This window comes from Planococcus citri, chromosome 3, assembly GCF_950023065.1.
Source record: "Planococcus citri chromosome 3, ihPlaCitr1.1, whole genome shotgun sequence".
NCBI lineage: Eukaryota > Metazoa > Arthropoda > Insecta > Hemiptera > Pseudococcidae > Planococcus > Planococcus citri.
In genome coordinates, this window is record NC_088679.1 from 10,743,211 (window position 1) to 10,764,856 (window position 21,646).

Genomic DNA, 21,646 nt, shown 5'->3' on the forward strand with positions numbered 1-21,646 from the left:
CAGGTCCATTTTTCTATTAAAAATACATCAATTTTCTTCACAATTGCGGATATATCCCAATTTTAGGATCGAATCATGATATGCTCGATTCAATTTTGATTGAAATACATTATTTGAGGTATAAAATGATTTTTTCAAATCAACGATATAAACAACCTCAAAAACATAACAAACGGCATATTAAACGATAATATGAGCAAAATTTGGAATTTTTTACCTCTCCGCGCCTCACTTTTAATCCCTACCAAAAAAATAACTCCATATTCGAACTCTACGACCTCGAAAACATATTAATCGATATATTACATGATAATATAAGCAAAATTTGAAATCTTCTTGCTCCCCACGCCTCACCTCCCACCCCTACAAAAAAATTAAGTGCAGATTCGAATTCTACGACCTCGAAAACATATCAATCGACATATTACACAATAATATAAGCAAAATGTGAAGTTGCCCCCTCCCCGCGCCTCACCCACCACCCCTACCAAAAAAATAACTTCGGATTCGAACTCTACGACCTCGAAAACATATTAATCGATATATTACACGATAATATAGGCAACATTTGAAATTTTTCCTCTCCCCACGCCTCACCCCCCACCCCTACAAAAAAATGAGTGCAGATTCGAATTCTACGACCTCGAAAACATATTATTCGACGTATTGCACATCAATGAGGGTTGAATTCGAATTATCGCCGTTTTTGGGGGGTCTGTGGCCCACTGTGTGCAGGTGCTGGACTATTTGATTGAGCAAAAGGGAAAGACATAACATTATTCACTGAGCTAGCTCTAGTTTGAAAAAATCTCTGATCCGAAGGAAAAATTCATAGGCAATCTCCAAAGAGGTCACTGTTGTGAATCAAGGATAATTAGTTTCCTATAAAAAGGTCACTCTTGAAAAAAATTTCTCATTTAAATTAATGAAATAGATACAAAAGTCGATTGAACAAAAAATTACGAGCTTACAAAAAGCATAATCCGTTGGAACGAAGCAAAATTTAATGAGGTGAGTCAGGTTTATCTAGAAACGTTGAAACTTCTAAGAACGTATTTCTACCCTCCTCCCCCCCCCCACAAGACGTGAAGGTTTTCGACCAATCTCAATATTCCAACTGATATTTCAAGAACTAATAATTGCATAACATCAAATTATAAATTTACATTACTCACTGATCAATCTAAGAAAACAAAACTATTTGTCCGGAGAGAAAACGAGGTACAAAAACTTACGAAAATTTATAATTCGCGAAGTAAAAATAAATTATGGTCAATGTGAGAAATTTCCATGTCAAAATCTCGTTCTTTTTTCGTACCAGCACCCACTTTACTTTTGGAAAGAAAATTTTCAAATTGTGATCGAAAAATTTACACCTTCAATTAGATGCTTCCAATTTATTGAGCTGAACCTTTTCACAAACATTTCAATTTGGTCAAGAATTGAAAAAAAAAAGTTTTGAGGCTTATTGTTAATCAAGATTCAAGAACCAGGAAAAATGAGTTTGGATTTTAGTCAACTTCCCAAATTGAACACTTCTTTTCTCCAATTCGTCATTTCGGAGAAAAAAATTAAAATTATGTATTTTGAGGTGTTGATTTCTTCAGATTTTTGATTACTCCGAGTTGAAATTTAATATATTATTTTTATTTTCTGTTTTTGCGAAGTCTCCCCCCCCCCTCCACAATTAGAAAAATCGAATGCTTTGAACAATTTTAAGAAATGAGTACTTTTCAAAAAATTTTCATAAAATAAGTTAGGTAGGTAGAGGTATTTTGTGAAAATACAAAATCAGTTTGAGGCATGTGAAAGTACAGCATTTGAAAACGAATTTACGTTAATATTACAATAATATTTTTTCTAAAAATACCATTTTTTCAAACCAATTTCATCATCAGAAAGTAATTCCCATGTTTGTTGAATTTGAAAAAGATCTGATTTATCAAAATTTCGATAATTTAGCAGTGAAAATCTCGAAGTTTCATGATATAATTTTTTTCAGACTCACTCTTGATTTAAAACTTGAGAAAATTTTAGGGAAATCATCTTGAGAAAGAAATAAAAACGCGGGCCTTTCCTCTCCTCCCCCCCCCCCTAAAAAGTAAAAACTGGCATTTTGAATCAAGTTCAGAAAGCATAGACACTTTACCAAGAACTGATAGAAACAAAACTTGGCTACAGAGATGTCTTTTTTTGCTTCCCTTACCCAAATAAATCCAGTCAGAAATATCAATTTCAGAAATTCCATGAGACTAGTGGAAATTTTGAAACACCTTCAAAAAGCTAATTAAAATCTTTCCAAGAAAAGAAGTTTTTCTTTCTAAATACATTCAATATTAAATAACCAATATTTCGGTTTTTCTTATTCATTCACATTCTAACTAAAAGAAGTATTTTTGAACCGAAAGATTAAAAAATGAAAAAACAACCAAAAATACACCATTATAAGGTAAATTTCAACCGTTTGATTTTATTTCTCAATTTTGAACGAATTTTAAAAAATCAAAAAAGACAAATTTTTTTTTGAAAAATACCAAAATTCGATCAAATCAACACACAAGGCTGAAACTTGGCTTACACTCTATTATTGATCTCCAAGTCGACCCGAAATAGTTTAGAACCCTTTTTAAACTTCCAGCAACTTTTTAGATTTTTTAGTTTTGAAAAAACAGCCGAATAAAGACCAACAAGACATTCAGCATATTTTCAACGCAAGAAAATCCAATAATTTATTATTGCTGGAGACTCCAAAAGAGCTCGAAACCATCATCGAATAATTTTGAGTCATCAAAAAATAAGGTAAAACCAAGTCTTGAAATTTTCATCTCAACCTAATAAAATTCTCATCATTCCAAGGAAATTAAGGACAATTTGAATTTTCAAAAATTCGCTACGAATTTAGAAATGAAATTCAGCAATTGGAATTTCATCTGGTGGTGTATTTTTTATGCCCCTTCAATTTATTAGTTCGATGGAAAAAAATTTTCTGATCTTTAGGATGCGAAAGGAAGACACAGTGCGGGGGGGGGGAAATGGGCCTAAAAATCTATTCTTTTCAAAATCTTTGACCTGAAGTACTCTTTCATGAGCAGGGAGATACCTTCAGTGCCTTCCGATCAAATCTCCACTATAAAATAAAATAACCAGAGACATTTCGGAGACAACTTTACAACTGGGCGATACCATATCGCATCTACCTACACAATATTCAATCCAACTCACCTGCTCGTTCGGTTTTCAGCGAATCCCAAACATTACAATTAAAATCGTCGTAACCGGCTAATAATAAACGTCCGGATTTCGAGAACGCTACGGACGTAATTCCGCAGATAATGTTGTCGTGTGAATACATGGCTAACTCTTGATCAGCCCGAATATCGAATAAACGGCACGTTGCGTCATCTGATCCAGTCGCAAACGCCCAACCATTAGGAAAGAACTGTAAAAAAACACACACAAGCTCACATTAATACGAGGTATACACCAAAAAAACAAATTAAAAAACAACGCATCGTTTAGGCAATTTATTAAATTCTATTTTTTCTCGAAAATATCGAAGAAAAAAAAAGTGATACCGATGCGTATAAAATATAAAATATTTGACGACAATTAACAACACTTACTGTAACAGCATTAATATCTGATTCGTGACCAGGAAACGTTTGTTTACAAGCACCTTCTCTGATATCCCACAACTAGAAAAATGGGCAAGAAAAAAAAATACGCAAACATTAGAAAGAAGAATACCTCAGGAAAAAAAACACACACAACCGAGGATTATCCATCATCTGTGAGACAGCACGTCGTGCGTATGGCGTATGTAGAAAAATGACATACGTATACGTAATATAAACGCACACAGCCAAACATTTATACAGAAAAACTCACTTTGGCGGAGGCATCGCAAGCTCCCGAAACAAATGTGCGCATATCAGGTGCCAAAGATAATGACATAACGTCTCCTGTATGTCCAATAAACGACGTAACTTGTTGTCCAGTTTCGATATCCCAAAGAGCACTGGAAAAAAATCACACATTTTTAATCAGTTCGTCAATCTTAACCTCATAGGCTACAAATGGACGCCATCTACGAGTATAGAAAATCAGCTCTACTTACCAAGACATATCTCCGGAACTAGTTACAATTTGATTATCATCAAGAAATCGACAACAAGACAGATATCCTGTATGTCCTGGCAGTTCTCGGCTAACCCTGACATTACCTTCTCTAGTTTTTAAACTGTAACATAAAACATAACAATTATTTATTACAAAAATTGCACACATATGTTAAGTATTCGTTTACAGTGTTTTTCTACATACAAGTGTTAATTCAAGCAGCAAGGATCCCACACTCGGGGATCCGAGCAAGTAATTTTATATAAAGTCGGGTGTTTTGCTCACCTGTAAATGGAACATATGTTGTCTAAGCCACCACAAGCGACGTAACTACCGGAAGGAGCGTACGCACATGTCATAACCCAACTAGATCTTAACGGTATAGCGTGAACTTTATTCGTAGTGTGACTATCCCATACTATTAATTTACCATCTTGTGAAGCTGATACTAAATTTCTGTAAAAATAAAAACAGCAACAAATTAATTCACAAACAAACAAAAAATAAAGTTCAGAATACATTAAACAATTTCATTAGTTCGATGCGATACGATGAAGAATTAGCAGAGAATCGAAGAAATTATCATTTCGAAGAGAAAAAGGGAAGCTAAAATCAACAATAACGCTGAAACAGATCATCACAGGAGAAAATATAATTCGAGTAAAAATACCAACAGCGAAGACCGAATAAGAAATCATGAATATTTAAACGAATAAAAATACCATTTTCCCGACAATTGGTGAGAAAAATATAAAAATAAACTCCGTGAGAACGATACAGAGTGAAAAACATTTTAAAAAAAATATATATAATGCACAGTGGGTCACTTCGGTTCAAACCGATGTAATTTTCGGATTTTCACAATGTTTTACGAGTTTATTAATAGAAAAACAAACAGTCCTTTACCTCACCGCTAAGTTTGCGAACAAATTAACGAAAAATTTGAGTACTGAAGGGATTTTTTTCGCAATAAATGTGAAACTCGAACTGAATACTAGAGTCTATTTTATTTTTCAATTTATTTACCTAGGTATTCATTTTTTTGAAATGACCAAAATGACCTCAACAAGACGTAGGAAAAATTCTAAACTTTTTAATCAATATTCAACTTCGTTCCCAATTCTCACCACTCCACCGATAATGATCGCAAAATTATCATAATTTCGAAGAAAAAAAGTAATATTTTGAGATCTCCTGAGCTGGAAAAATTTCAACTTTGAGTATTTCTAATGATCAACACGTGGTAATTGCGAGTATACTGAGCCCATTAAGGGATGACTCAAATTTTAAAACTGACCTTTCGTCGGTAGCAAGAGGAGGGGTAAATATTTATTTACAGAGTACCACCAAGTATCAAATTGACTTCTTCAGCCAAGTTTCAGGCCCCCCCTCCCTTCACTCCAATTGACACAACTTCGGAAAAGTGTTTTCAGAGGCATTTTTGGCGTCCAATTTCTTCTTTTTTTTCCAACATTTTTGCCAAAGACGCTTTGCTGTAGAAAATTGTAAAAGAATGCAGATGTGGAGAGGGGGTGGTAAAATAGGATTTTTATGGAAAAAATAATTCATCCCGATGAACAGGACGTGGAATATTTTAGAATGCAGTGGTGCCTAATTTTTTATTCATCAATTTTTTTATCGAGTTTTGAAAAATATCTCTTGAAACTAGGCCATTTTTTCCAAAGCAGATTAACCAGAGGTCAAAGCGAAAGAACCATAAATTTTCAAAAATTATTAGGTATTTGGGAACCCATATCTTCATCTCCGGGCAGTTCTGGAGCTAAAATTTCATCTGGATGACTTTTCAACTCAAAATAAATATATCGACTGAATTATTGATCAAAATCCCATGACATTTTTTTCGCAATCCACTCTCAAATGTAGGCATTTTAAGGCATCTCGCACTGAACAAAGAAAAACTGGACGATAAATTGATTTTGTGTACTCTCGTCCATTTTAAAAGCCAAAAAATTAATTCTAGAAGTTGACTAGCGCTTTTTTGGATTTACCACTTCCCTTCCCTCAATCGGATTTTGATCGATGTCTTGCAAAATCATTATTCTGATACAAAAGTTTCTTGGAAGAACATCAATTTGCTATTTTCCCATCAAATGATTTTAAGATGTATTTACTAGGTCCTAGAGGAGTGGGGGGGGGGGAGAAGGGGGACTGAAAGTGCACTGATTCGAATCAAAGGATAGCGTCATAAGAATGAGGATGTGGATTATTCGTCGCTGCCATTTTCATTAATGGAATATGTTTCGAGGCGAATTTCAAATCATGTCTTGAAACAAAGGCTGACCTGGAAGATACCTTTTCTCAATCCCAACCCTTCTTGCGAATTTTCCAGCATTTTTGAACGTCTTTGGGAAAGTACTGTTCACTTTTTTCTTCCCCCCCCCCAAAAATACTCTCTTGAAAAAATGAAAACAGGTGTTCTCAAATCCTACAAATATGTCAAGAAAGTAAAAAAACGTCTTAGATCAAAAAATAAAAATCGAGTTTAGTTGATCAAAAAATGAGAATAATTCGCTCGATTTTTGATCACTTTTTTCAAATATTTCAAGCACTAAATTAGAATAGGAAGAAATAACTCTTGCTTCTCAGTTTTTACTATTTATTAGTGCAAAGCTTTTCAAACACCAAGTGTTGATGGAAAATGCATGAAAAATTCCGTCTTCAGAGTCAAATGCAAGATTCCTTTAGAACTAATTTCATCAGCAGAATCACTTCGTATTTGGTATCATAATTTTAACAAAAAAAAAAAATCAAACAAATTCAATAATTTTCGAACACTTGAGGAAAATCAGAAAAAAACGTAAGTTCAGCCTGATTTTCGAAGAATAATCTCGTCAAAATTCCAAGGTAAAAAACTTGAGAAATTTCACATCACGAAGAGTGGCAATATTAATACGTAGAACATTGTTTTTTCCTCATTTTTAAACTTGTTACAAAAAAAATAGGTACTCAGAACACAAATGCAACAGACACGACGTGAAGAAAAACAATCTAAAAAAATGAAGTAGTACAAAAAATGCTTCCAAAAATTAATCTTCTGTTCTGTTAACTGAAAAACATATTCTCCAACTTTGATCCGAAGACTTGGCCAATTAACTAGCTAAAATTAAACTGGCAATTACATATCCAAAAAAAAGAAAACAAAAAACTACAATAATAGAAAATTCCCACCATTTTCAGTCCATTACCGGTGTGTGACCGGAATACGTACCTATCTATTTCGCAAATTTCATCATTAGTTACTTCTAAACTTGGGACAAAAAATTTCGCCAACTCTTTTACATACATTTAGCTAGGTATCTTCCAAATAATCTTAAAATATGTACTTTCAACTCACTCAAACCAATGATTTTCAGTCGTTTTGTAGGACATTGGCGATTTTAAATTCAACTTGGAGTCGACAATAAAATTCTCCAAAACTGGAGGAAGATTCGAATTATTTTTCCAATATTTTTAGTCGTGAATTTAACCTGCATCACCAAATCCCTTTAATCACTTTTTTTTTCATTTTTCAAAAAAAAAAAAAAATGAAAAATTCCGAATGAATTTAAGTAATAGTATCACTCGGTTGTTTTTATTCATTTTTTTTTCTAGTCAAAACTTCCGCGAATTCGAACAATATTACACATAAACCAATAAGAGATTATCGCGATTAAATTCATCATACTGGGAAAACCCTCTCTTGTTGCTTTCCACCGCCTTCCTCCAATCCAGCAATAACCGCAGCTACAGTTTACGTATGTAAGTAGAGTAGACGAACTGTATTCGTTCATCTTACCCTACAATCTCTACAATGTACGTCGGTTTCGGATACATCAGTCTTTTTCTCCTACATACACTTACTAATGTACATAATGTAAGCACACCATACAAATACAAGTAGATATACTTCGGTTGGCGCGGCGGCGGCGGCGAGGTGTAGGGTACTGTTAATAAAACGTCGAGCACTTTTGAATACGACCAAGAGCACCGTGTGTTACGTTACAAGCTAATACATTATTCGCCTAGATACGTGTACATGTATAAATATTCGAATAAATAGAAAATACTTTACATTGATTCCCGACAGAGTTGACGTCATTCATTTGAAATTAACTCGCCGCCACCGCCACCGTTACCTAATCCCTATATCTGCATATAATACGCGAGCTTTTGCATTATATTACACATATTATTTTTGTGTATGTATTTTAAAATCATGTAAACAGCACATAATACAATAATGTACCTAAACCTACTCAAAGGATTCCAGACCATCGCCATCTTCCTACCCATCACGATTTTCACAATTCCCCGCATCATTTGCAAAATACGAGTAGGTACACTTACCTACTAACTCATCGGAGAATCTTCATAATTTCAAAAAAAAATTCTCTACATCTTTCGCATCATTTTGGAAATTTTTGGTCTTCAAATCTGGCACTTAGCTCATCTACCTGGTCCCTTTGGACAAATCTTAATCGTATTATACGAATGACGAGAGAAATTTTCTCAACGAGGGAAATAATTCAACATTGATTAAAATGAGAATGTTCCATTCATTTAATTCAGATTTTGGAATGAAAAGAGTAAAATTCCTCAGCAATCCTTTTTCACAGTTATTAAAATAATCCAGCTCCAACAAATAAAACTTTTGCGTCTTAAAATTTTTTTCAACACGTTCAGTAACTTTTGAAAGTTGATCGAATTCACACACTCCGATTTATTGAACGAAACCAAACCAACTAAATCGAAAGAGCACGTCTTAAAATCATCATAACCACAATTTTAGATACGTAATCAATTTTTTGAAAATTTCAAAAATCTGTTTCAACGGCGATTTTCCAAAATTTTAATGAAATGAAAATTTTTTGAGAAAAGTGAACCAATTTGAATAATTTCTTTCAATTCAACTCCCACATATCAATCATTATACTGGTTTTTAGACATTCTGGAGCCTCCACAACGGTTTTTGAATTTTCTCCAGAAATTTTAAATCGTTCTGACGAAGGAGCCAAAAATAAACTTTACTCCCACAAAAAACTGTGAAAAAGTAAATATCACATTTTTGTCAAAAATTGTCAGAAATTTTCACTTTTTTTTCATCCTAAATTTCCAATTAGCGTTTTTCTTTTTTTTTTTGGCTAAAAATAGTCAAGAATTTTTGCTCATTAGCCAAAATGGCTAAAAAAAAAAGATACTCTGCCATTGGTTCAAATTGTCAGTTGCTTTTTGCACAAAAATAGAGAAAAGTTTCGTCTTTTGTCAACTACTCAACATGGACATTAAGTCTTGCTTTTGTCAGAAGTCGCCTGAAATTCTTACTTTTCAGTAAAAAAAATTATAAAACGTATTTTTTTTCCAAAAGTTGTCCTCAAGTTCAACTTTTTTTCTAAGAGGCACAGTCCTTTGCCAAAATTTTCAAAGTCTCACATTTTATCGTAAGCTGTTGAAAATTTTCACTTTTTCCAAAAAATGCTGCCATTTTGCCAAGATGTTGCAAAATCGTCTCACTTTTTAGCCAAAAATTGCTACAAGCTTTCTCCTTTGCCAGAATTGTCAACGTTTTTCTTCTTCCAAAAATCAAAAAGCCTCGCATTTTTCCAAAAGTTGCCCAAATTTCGTCCCCCCCCCCCCTCAGAAATTGCCAAGAAGACCTTTCTTTGTTAAAATTACATAAATATCGAAACCTCGATCAAAGTTTGAAAAAAAAATTCTGCATTAAAATGTTTTATCAAAGTAGATGTTTACTAATAAAGTACATACTTAGACAATATGAAATTTTTGTTGTTGAAAATTTCCAAAATAATTTTGTATTTATTCAAAATTTTTGAAAATCATTTTTTCAAAAATATCAAAAAGTATAATTTACTAGAGCTTTTTCAGAGGCCGATGATCAGCCGGTTATCGCAAAATTCTAAGAGTTTGAGTTCAAAAATTGAATTTTTGGTCATTTAGAAAAGTGAAAAAAAGCAGATGTTCAAAGAGGGTGCAACAAGCGGGGTTTTCAGCAAGATGTCATCTGGTGTATCTATACTCGATCCGATGACCTTTTTGAACTCTCCAGCAAGCTTTCAAAATTCTCCAGAAAGTTCAAATCGCTCTGGAAGGGCCAAAAGTGGACTTCAGGAGCTATAAATTTGGTCGGTGCTCATTGGGCGTCCTCTGGACAGTTTTAGGTAGTTACCGCGAAATTCCAGGAGCGTGAGTTCAAAAGTAAATTTCTGACCATTTTGTAAATTCCAAAAAAAGTAAAAAAATCAAATTTTTGAAGAAAGTACATTGTAAGATATCTTTCAGTGCGTCCTCTACACGAACATCCGACTCAAAAATAATCTCAATTCGATCTTTTTAGAGCCTCCAAAGAGTTTTCCAATTTCTCTAGAAATTTCGAATTCCTCTAGAAAATGAACTTCAGCATCTATAACTTCTTTCGATGCTCATTAGGCACCTCGATATTTCGAAGGAATGAGTTTTTTTCAACCTAATCTACTTTTCAACCTCAATAAACATCACAATAATTTCATCTAGTGATCTGACCGATCGCTGCTAATTCTTCAAGCATACATGAAACACACATCGAACCATTAATCAATCAACATTCTCCTAATTAAATAATATACCTGGAATCGGAACCCCAATGCATGGCGTATATTTTCGCAAGATGTCCTCGGAGTGTTCGTCTGGTGCGCATTTGAACCCGACCAACAGGTTCCAAATTGCTGGTCGCTTGCACCAGTGTGGTGTCGCATGCTGCTTTTCTAGCATCCTGCAAAAAAAAAACGGTTACAATTAGTTCATTTTATTCGTATATCTTTTTTTCTTTTTTTCAAACAAAAAGCACACTAAAATAGAACATAAAAATGAAAACATTCTAATCTCTTATGCACTTTGCCATCGATATATAACTACATTACAAAACAGTTACAACTATTTTTAAACCGATAACCCCTATTCGCATCCATACCTCTTCTACGAAACCAAACACGACCTACGTTAATAGAAACAATTATACTGAACAGTGAACACCAAACTAGTCTTGGTCAAATTACGTACATTCTTGTAAATCGCCGATCGAAGCGGCAGACGAAGAAGGGAAAAAAACCAATAGTAATTCTGGCATCGTTCCAGCATCCTTCCATCTCTGTCTCGCTCATACTCTCGGGCTAATATACGTGTAAATTCATCGTATTGTGTATAAATTCCCTATTTCCACTAATTTTTTTCCGCTCAACGTTCGTTTTTCTCGTTATATATTATTTGTCTATACTATACATATAAAAATACTTTACACGCGTATTTACACGTACGTGAAAAAAAAAAACAAATCTCTTTATAGTCAAGGTGAACGCGGCGTGGTGAGCCGAAGAATCGTTAACAAATTAATTAATACGTCGGTGAATATATAGCATCAATCGTATTCGTATTCGTATTAATAGAAACACCAGAATCGATACTCGGCGAATTATCGATAAATTTATATCGGTAGCATTTCTCGCAATAGTTCGTTTTGTATATTATTGATTCCAGTTCACTGTATTTAATGATCACGATGCGATAATGATGATAATAATCATATGGTACATACAAATAGATTCTGTCTTTTCTCGTCCCATAATACGTACGTACTCTTCAACTCAAAATCCACGTAGAATCTAGGATAAGTCGTTAGCTCGATGGAAAAAAAAAGCCGAATGGGTAAGCGTGGTGTAAACTGCAGCAATCAACCCACAAGTGGTAACGATGTGCCCTGGTCGAGCGCCAATTTTTAGCCAGTTTTTTCCTTATTACTTCCGCGCCGAGATACCGGAGCATCTTCGAGCTGCGTTTCTGTTAGCAATTTGAAAATTTACTCTCGATTTCGATACTACTAAATTATTCGTAATGTTGTACGCGTACTTTATGGGGTCACTTGCTGATTTGTTTTGTTTATCTTCGTATGTACAATTTCTTTTTCTTCAAACAGACACAAAAAAACTGTTGGAGCCCGTGTTGGGTACAGAAACAGATCTCATTCGAGGCAAGACTACGGGTGAATTCAGTGGTAGGCCAGTTTATTATTTTGCAAGGACCCGATTGCCCAAACATGGCTCGAGAAACTGAACATGGGTTCAATCATTTTTTGACAGGTCCACTGTCTTGCCTACTAAATCAAAAAAAAAAAAAAAAAAAAAATTAAAAAGCACGACCCCCCACCCTTGGATGACTTTTGAATGTCCAAATTTCCACTTTTGGACACCCTTTTTTTTTGGGGGGGGGGGGGGTTTGAAATTCAATTTTGATGGGTGATTTTTATATAATTTTTTGGCATCAATCACTGGAAAAATGATGAAAAAATGCCATAACGTTGAGATTTTTCAAAATTTCAGAGCTGATGATACAGCTATAGGTACATAAGTTGATTCCTAAATGATTTTTCAGGAATTAGGACTAGTCGAATTGATTCTCATGTCGTTTTTTTCCTGTGTATAGATTGATTCCATTTCACAATTCCTCGATACACTTATTATATCAGGAAGCATCTGAAATCCTCCCCTGTATATGATCAAAACTCATCCTTTCCAAATTTTTCATTCACCTTAAACCTGTTGACTGTCTCCCTTTTACCACTGACTCAAAAATTGATCCCAATCTCCCGTATGCTTATGATTCATATCTCCATAACGCCTCTTCCATTCTAAACTCTATTTAGCTACAGGGTGAGCAGAAATATCATGAACCCGTACAAAAGTTTTCTGCTAAATGTTTTGGCTGATCACAGTGAATGATAATAATGATATGCATGATTGGTTAATAGACTGAGGTGATAACATTCCACCAATCATATGCACCTATTTCACATTACCAACCTATATTTTTAATAAAAAATTTCTTTGTGGTTCACAATATTTCTGTCCATCCAGTATATCCTCTTCCTCCATTCTATCCAGAAAATCCTACAAAAACTAAGAAAAATATTCTCTCATTTGATTCATCATTACTTGAACACTTTCAACTCAACACTCAAGTCATCAATAACTTTATTGCTCAGTACATACAATGATTCCATTTTGTCTTACACCAATGGGTCGAAATCGGTGGATCGTTGTGGTTAGTCAGTCATTTGTGATAGCGAGGTTTTGCGATTTCTTCTTCTGTGCTTGTTCAGTATTCTTCCATGAGAACTATACGCTATACTGGCTATACTTACATCTTCAAACATGGCAATTGAGAGCAGACTCGACAAAATTGTGATCTTCACAGATTCACTAAGCAACATCCAATTGCCTCAGAAATCTTATCTCTTCAATGTTTCATGGATGTTATCATAGCCTGGATTCCAGCCCACTCAGGAACTTTGGGAAATGAAACAGCAGACTATAGCAGCAAAGCAGTCACTCAAGATTTTACCTATACTGGAAACACCTGTCCCTGTGTCTGATGTGATGGAAGCCATTTATGTTAGCGGTTAATTCCCAGCCAATACCACACCACCAACATTAAAGATTTATCCAGGAAGCAGGCCATTGCCTTATGCTGTGTATGTATGTACAGGCTATACCCTCCTCAGTCCTCACACACTTTCATCTCTTCAAAAAAGAAACCGCGCTAATATGCTCTACAGTCTACAAGTCAAGTCCAACTCACTATCTCCCACATCTTACTCACCTGTCAAGATCATACCAATTTAAGAAAGTCACTAAACCTTCCTCAAACGCTATCTGAAATTGCTCGAACCCTTTCAGTCTTACTCTCCTTTCTCCAAAAATCTAACCTCTTTTCATTAATGTAACAGTATAAAATAACCCGTGCGTCACTGTGTCTATAGCCTTGTACAGGGTGCCCAGAAATATCAAGTACCCCAAAGAAAGTTTTTCATTAAAAATATAGGTTGGCAACGTGAAATTGATGCATATGATTGGTGGAATGTTATCTCTCCATTCCAACAACCAATCATGTGCTATCATTATTATCATTCACTGTGACCAACCAAAGTATTTTAGTAGAAAACTTTTTTAGGGGTACTCGATATTTCTGGGCACCCTGTAGCTGTACACGATACGTGACCAACGAACAGGTAACAAGTAATCCATACATGAGTAGAAACAAGATGGGAATCAATTCTTACATCAGTAAAAACGATCTGGGAATTGGGTAATTCGACCATCATCAACTCCAAAGTCCAAATAACACTATTATCACTGAAATTCTATAAATTTTTGGTAACTTTCAAAAGATTTTGATGATAATTCTACGTTTTTTGAATGCTCTATGTGATTTTTTCATGATTTCATTTATTTCGATATTTGATTATTTTTTTCATAATTTTCCAACAATTTTTTTCATAACTGCGCATTTTTACAATATTTTTCTTAATTTTTAACCAATTGGCATTTCAACAGACTTTTGAGCAATTTTCGCCAAATTTTGTGTAACTTTCAGTAAAAGTTGGCTCAATCCAACAATATTACTATACTTATTATACTTTCTGCATTTTTGACAAATTACAAATATCTTTCGATTTTGAGGATATTCGATCAATTTTTGGCCAAAAAGGATGACTTCTTGATGACTTTGGTGACCCAGAGTCTAAAATAATGACTTTATGATGACTTTGATGACCTTTCAGCAACCTAGATCATCACCACTCTATTAAAGGCAGAATAATTTTCGTCTCGTTTTTGACAACCAGGTAACTCAAATTGACCTACACGGTCCAAATTTTGCACAATCAAACAGTTTGACTCCTTTTCAGGTACGAAATAGTCGATTTCTTAGCAATTTTTTTACCTTGAGAATAGCCTGCAGCCTCTCTAAATTTACAACGTAGATTCGATAAAAAGGTGTCACCGATATCAATATAGCACTTTTTTGTTTTTCGAACTCTTCCAGACCTTTCTTTTAAGTCTAAAAAACCCATTTTGAGCGATTTTTTGCAATTTTATGATCTTTTCTTTACAACAGTATTTATTCTCTCAATAGACCCGAAGGATCCATTTGCAACACTTACGACACTTTCGTAGATTTTTTTTCAACATAATGACACTGAATCCTGAATCAGATTCATTGGGAAAAAATGTTGATGTGTTTCTGATTGAAAAAATAACCTCGCTGTGATTCCTATTGTCTACATCCCCCACTCTGGAGCCCTTCACTACCGAGCTACTCTAAAAATGCCTCCTTGCTCCCTTTTAGGCCACTGGAAATTCGAGAATCAATTTTTCAGAATGCTTTTTCATCGTGAACAGATTCAGCAGATGACGATGGTTCGAGTGTTTTAGGCTTGATTACCATATCATTAATATTTATCAACTACCTTGTTTACAATCACCCCCTGTTTACAATTAGCCCACATTGACCTTAAATAAAATGTTGATCAAAACCTCATATGAATAATTAACTTCCACGTAATTTGTAATAGGAACGTGTTTTTAATTCTCGTAATGAAATTTGAAAATGAAATGGCATACGCGAATAATTCCTTTTGTAACACCTAAATGATCGTGTATTCGATTGTAATTGAACTCGGTTTATATGGCTGGCAACGCAGCAATTACTTGGCCGTTTTTTAAAAACCCAGAAATAATTCAATCAAAAAAGGCCACACAAAATATGAACAAAATACCACACAAGATGATCTAAAAATATTTAACAATAAATGAACAAAAAACCGAGCCAGTTCAAAATGATGCTCTCAACTTAACCATAATACATACATATAGTACGTAGCTTGCAACAGAAAAACAACAAAAAAGGGTTCTATGCGAAATTTCGTTAACGTAAGATCAATACCGCGAAGGCACTGAAACTATTTTCGACTTTCGAGTCGTTCGTCGCTTTTTTGGCGCCTGAAAAACCTTCGTAAGAACAAATGGCCTATTTTGAAATCCCGAAGAGCAACAGTTTTTCAAATTTCAGACATCAAATTTTGTATCTTGAAATTTTTCTCAAAAAATATGCATTTTTAAAATTATATGTACAGTACAAGAAAAACAGGAGACAGTTTTTGCGAAATTCTTGGCTTTTTTCAGGGACTTGATATGGCAATGAATATTAATAAGTCAACGCAACGAGGAAAACTGCTTGGCCAAAATTTGTTCAGTTGGTGAGTTTCTTACTAGACAAATTGGCGAATGAGACAGAAAATTTCTCTCATTTTACGAATAATTCATAAGGGAGGTATCCCAACTGGCAGAAAAATTTTTGAACAGATAAAGCAAAATCGAAAGAGAATACAAAAATACATCACCAGTAAGAATTTCAAATACTCAAGTGCAGTTTTAGATTTTTAGTACATAAATTTTTAAAAATTAGGTAAAGGGCAAAAAGTGTAAAAAAATCAAAATTTCACCAAATTGATTTAAAAAGCTTAAATTTGGCACGAATTCCATTTTCGAGCCCTCAAATTGATAGGAAATGTTTTCGAACTGTTTGGAGGAATTCTGGAGCTTCCAGCAGATTTTTGAAAATTAAAATTTTTGCAAAATTTTACTCTTAATGAAACTGGGAAGCTAAAATCTACTTTTAACCCCAATTTCAACATGCTGAGTCGATTGGAGATGGTTTTGAGCTGTACTGGAGCCTCCAGTCACTTTCTGGAAATTCAAGATTTTCAAAAAATTCCATGATTATTTCTAATTTGATTTCTGCCAGTTTGGAAACGTATCTTGAAAATTTGGAATTTTCAAAATATGGCTCAGGCTCCAGAACCGCTCAAAATCTCCTTTAATCGACTCAACATGTTGTAAATAGGGTACAATTCAGCTTTCCCAGTTTCATTGAATAAAATTTCTTGTCAATTTCAACAATCAAAAATCTGCTCGAGACTCCAAAACTGCTCAAAACAGTTCCAAACCTTGGACTCGTATCAAGACACCATTCGCCTCAAATCAGCCCACAATCTCCTGTACCAAAGAAGACTACTCAAGCCATATCATCACTTCTGCCACTCCACACCATTTCATTAATCCATCAAAAAACACACCAGATATTTATTAAACTACCTACATTCCTTTCGTATATGGGAACAACGATCCGTCCATCTTCGATAACTCACCCTATGGCAGGCGCTATGTAGATTCGAAAACTTGCCGAACGTCTTAAATATTGATTTAAGCCAGCATGACCTTTTTTTGTGCGGTCATATTCGACGAATACGACGAGATTTGTTACCATAAAATGGAAAAAATCCTCCCTCTTTGCTGGTCTCTCGCGCCATCTCTGTTCGACAATGCAACAGTTAGCCATGGAAACCTTACAATCCGCCATCATTTAAATTTACCCCGTTCCAAGGCCCGGAGGGTCAAGTTAACATGGCCAAAATACTACTTATCATAAGTACACGGTATTCACTCGTTACCATATTTTTTTCCTTACGTGCGCAATTTAACCACTTTCTCCTCGCTTTGCCTTTTTTTCGAAAAATTCCTACACCTGATTACCTTTTCATGCATAAATAGAGCAAGTATTCGCTCGTCCACTTTTTATTCGTCCTATACGTACGAACGAGGGTTGAATTTCTTCACACGTATCGTACCCTACCTCGGACTCAAATTGCTGCCATTCTCTTCACAAGGTACGGTGTTCTCTCCACGCGTAAATTTCAGAATTCACAAAAACAAAATGAACGAGAAAATGACACAGACGACGTCGTCGTAGTCGCTGTCGTTTTCGTCGTCGTCCTCGTCCTCGTCCTCGTCGTTCTCGGTTAAAAACCGTGTGTGTGTTTGAATGAATAAAAAAGAGAGCCAGAACATCGACATGGTATGGCAGAGCGTGGAAGCCTTTGACATGCGCAAAAGCTCACGCTTATCGCTGCTTTTAAAGTTACCTTCGCACACATCCAGAACCCACCACCGATACTCGGCCTCGCTGTACGTGTGTAAATTGAAAATCGCAGCCTTACGTACTCCTATACATCTACATATCCACCTAACTGTTGAAAAATACACTTGCATTATAATAAATTTTCCACCTGTACTTTTCCTTTTCAACTTCTCATTTTCCCCGTTTTACGAGTCCTATACCTCGTAATATGTATTTTTTAACGATATCTTCGAGTGAAAAAAAAAACGAGCTAACCTTAAGGGTGGTAAAGGAACACGATGTCGAGAGAGTGAGAGAGTGAGACAGAGAAAACATTACAACAGAATGAGTACGAAAAAGCAACGTTCACAGGCAGAAAGGGAGTGAAAAGGCCTGGCAGACCAATGAGAGAAAAAAAAACCACCTTCATTTTTACGAGCCGTTAACACGTAGTATTCGACGGCGAGATTAGAATGTAACATAAGCAACGGCGCGGCGGCGCTTCTACTAATCGATAGTAATAGTTTCACAAATTTCGCTTCATAAATTATATTTTAATTTCGCTAAGGTATTTCTCGCCGCTCTTTTCGGCCTTTAACCCTTTACCACGGTCCTGCTTTCGAACCATACGAAAAACAGACGGAAGAGTCGACCGAATTTCCGATCATTTCGACTGAAATTTCACAACCACCCCGATGGCAAACTCGAAATGCACCTTCATCACACAAATCGCATCAGCAAACGCCTCAATTTCTTCAAAAATTTTCCACCCTCATACTGGATACTCCTTTTATACATTTTTCACTCCGCCGTCAGGGGCTAAAGATGAGCGAAATATTCCATTCTACGTCAGCAAATTTCCACATGTCTACTGGTAACACTGTCACTGAGCTTTTATACGGCCGCGCAGCAACAACCGCCTCATCGAGCATCTCTTTCGCTCTCACTCACTCTGCTTCGTCCTCCGCCCTTCGTCCTAATAAAGACCGTTGTTCGCGTTACCTGAATCCACCCTACCTCGTTCAATTTCTTACTTTCATTAATTTTCATGAACGACCTTAGCATGTTCTTTCGTTCATTGATATAGAAAAAAAAAACAACTCAATGATCTACATTTTTTCTCGCTTTTTCGCCTCGCCTCGCGTTGCGCCTCTCGTTTCTCATTCTCTCTTTCGCTTCGCTGAGTGGTTTGTTTTTGTATACTCTTTCTTTCTTTTTTTTTTCAATCATTTTCTCGGACGTATATACTTGTGAGATGATGATGGTGTGTGTGTCCTTTTCGAATATTAAAAACTTGTTCGTACGTTCGTATTTTGTCCTCATTTCGACGCAAGTTTAGTATCGTCTTGCGAGATCAACCGATGGATTGTTCAATTCCCTGTTCCCTGTTTAGGAATTTTCTTTCAGCACGAGTTCAGATTCTGATTTATTCGCAGGGATATTTCGATTAAAAATAGTACAAATATCCAGAAGCGCGAGACGATCGAGCCATTCAGCACTATAATTACATTCACGTCGATGTTTTGTGATGGATATCATCATAAGTTATACTATACTTATGCAGACGGAGATCTTTTCCTTCTCTCGAACATTGGGAAATCCGACGCACGTCACAGTCATTAAACGTACCATAATAGAATTATACCGATAGCTGTATTAATTGGCACATTTGTAAACAAGATTCGCGGTAACGAGCTAAAAAAAATACCAAAGAAGAGTAAAATCACGACACGATTGAAGGAGCAAAAATCAGAAGAAAAAGATTGAAAAAATTATACGCCAAAGTTTCAAATAAACAGGTCAACAATATTCATCAAGTTGCACTTTTAATGCTTGAAGGAGTTTACCCAATACGATATTTTCCTGAGTGTTTCAGTGCTGAAGGAGAATGGGGAGGGGGGATGGAGAGATGCTTACAATTATTTGACTGAGACGAGATTTTTTCGAATCAAAATCATCATGAAAGAGAACCAAGAAAAAATGAAAAACTCAAAATTGTGAAAGAAAAAGAGAATAATGGAGAATTTCAATTTGGGAACAAAAATGAAAAAAGCGCGACTTTTTTGCGCAATTTTCGCAAAAAGCATACTTTTTGAATGGAAATTTCATCAAATTTTTAAATTGGAAGGATGTAAATCAAAATTTAATCTCATTTCAAATTCTGGAAAGAAAACAAAATGAATAATTAACAGGTCAAAAAAAATTGAAAAAACAATTTTTTGCAATTTCGACATGAATTGGGAGTTTGTGTCAATTTTTGTGAAAAAGCAGAAATTTCGGCAAATAATTTTATCAAAAACTTCAATAATTTGAAGGGTGCAGGTCAAAAATTATTCAAACCAAAATTTTTCTTTTATCGAAGTAAACTAGAATGGACTTTTCAAAATTATTAAAATTCTGAAATATAAAAATAATGAAAGAAAAATATTTCAAAAGTTGAAAAAAAAACAAAGTTTATTCATTTTTAATTTTGACAAAAAAACACGACTAATTTCAATAAAAGCTTCAATATTGGAATGGAGGGGGAGGGGTCGTCAATGTTTATTCAAGCCAAAATATTTTCTTTTACCAAAGTGAACTCGAGTGAGCTTTTCAAAATCGAATTTTTGAAAGATGAAAACAAATGAATGAATCATTTCAGAAGCTGAAAAAAATCACAGCTTCAAAAAAAAAAGTTTATTTTCGCAATTTTCGCAAAAAAGCAGGGGTTTTAGGCAATTTTGGGAAAAACAGGTATTTTGTAAAAAATGAAAAACATTTTTATGTACAATGGAGATTAATTCAAATGAAAATTTTCCTAAAGAATACCTACTCAAAATTTCAAAAAAAAAAAAAAAAAAAAAAATTAGGAAAATAAGAATTCTTGTTCTAATATTGAATAAAACCAATTTGTAAATCAATGGCAAAATTTTTCGAAATACTTCATCAAAAAATTCTCCAGCAAGAAAATTCAAAAGTGAGAAGCAACGAGAGGGGGAGAGAGTACATTTTCACCAAATTAATTCATCGAGTTAATAGGTGTACAAATACAAATTCTGGTTCCCTTCTCGACCAATGAATTCCTTTAAAGGAAAGGCTTTCAAAAAACATAAATTTTTCATGAGCGAATTCGTTTCAAACTTTATTTTCTGATCGTCCAAAATACAAGGAACGTGTTATCTACTGATTTCTCCTTTTTTCGAGGAGACGAGGCGGATGATCATCAAAAATGAATTTAATAAGCCAAAAAAAACAACTGATTTCAACATCAAAATTTTAATAACTCAAGATGTTTGCTGAACTTCTTCAAAGTTGAAAGTGTGTTTTAGATAACCAACAAACACTTTGCAATAATTATCAACCGAATCTCTCAAAATATTCAACTCCCGAAGAAAATTTTTGTTCTCCCCCCCCCCCCCCAAATTGAATAAAAATTACTCAATACAAACTCAGAAAAAACGCTCGGAAAAAACTAAAACTTGTACTTTATTTTGAATTAATTCAATTTCTCCATCTAAATGAATAGTTTCAAATTTTGTTCTCAAAACATGTAATTTTCAAATTGGATACACACTCGAAATATATGTATTAGATTATTCTGGGCCGAACTAATTTAATGAACACCCTCATCGAAGACTTCGAACAAAAAAAAGCCAACTGTGTTCCCAAACACGAAAAAAAAAGAAGAGCTAGATAGTTCGATTTTTCAAAAACTGGCCATTGAAATCGTAAAAACGAAAATTTTCAGTTTTAAATTTATGAAATG

The 21,646-nt window shown here is 34.6% G+C and overlaps 1 protein-coding gene across 3 annotated transcripts in view; it reads right to left on the bottom strand.

Moving 5' to 3' along the window:
* The window catches only part of Gbeta13F (guanine nucleotide-binding protein subunit beta-1), a 59,525-nt gene that overhangs the window by 4,928 nt on the left and 32,951 nt on the right, over positions 1 to 21,646 (bottom strand). For all 3 annotated transcript variants that reach the window (XM_065358595.1, XM_065358593.1, XM_065358596.1), the window contains exons 3-8: positions 10,740 to 10,885; positions 4,405 to 4,575; positions 4,118 to 4,240; positions 3,889 to 4,018; positions 3,624 to 3,695; positions 3,223 to 3,439 (exon numbers count right to left, since the gene is read on the bottom strand). In XM_065358595.1, coding sequence (XP_065214667.1) covers positions 3,223 to 3,439; positions 3,624 to 3,695; positions 3,889 to 4,018; positions 4,118 to 4,240; positions 4,405 to 4,575; positions 10,740 to 10,885 — 859 coding nt within the window. The remainder of the gene's footprint in view (positions 1 to 3,222; positions 3,440 to 3,623; positions 3,696 to 3,888; positions 4,019 to 4,117; positions 4,241 to 4,404; positions 4,576 to 10,739; positions 10,886 to 21,646) is intronic.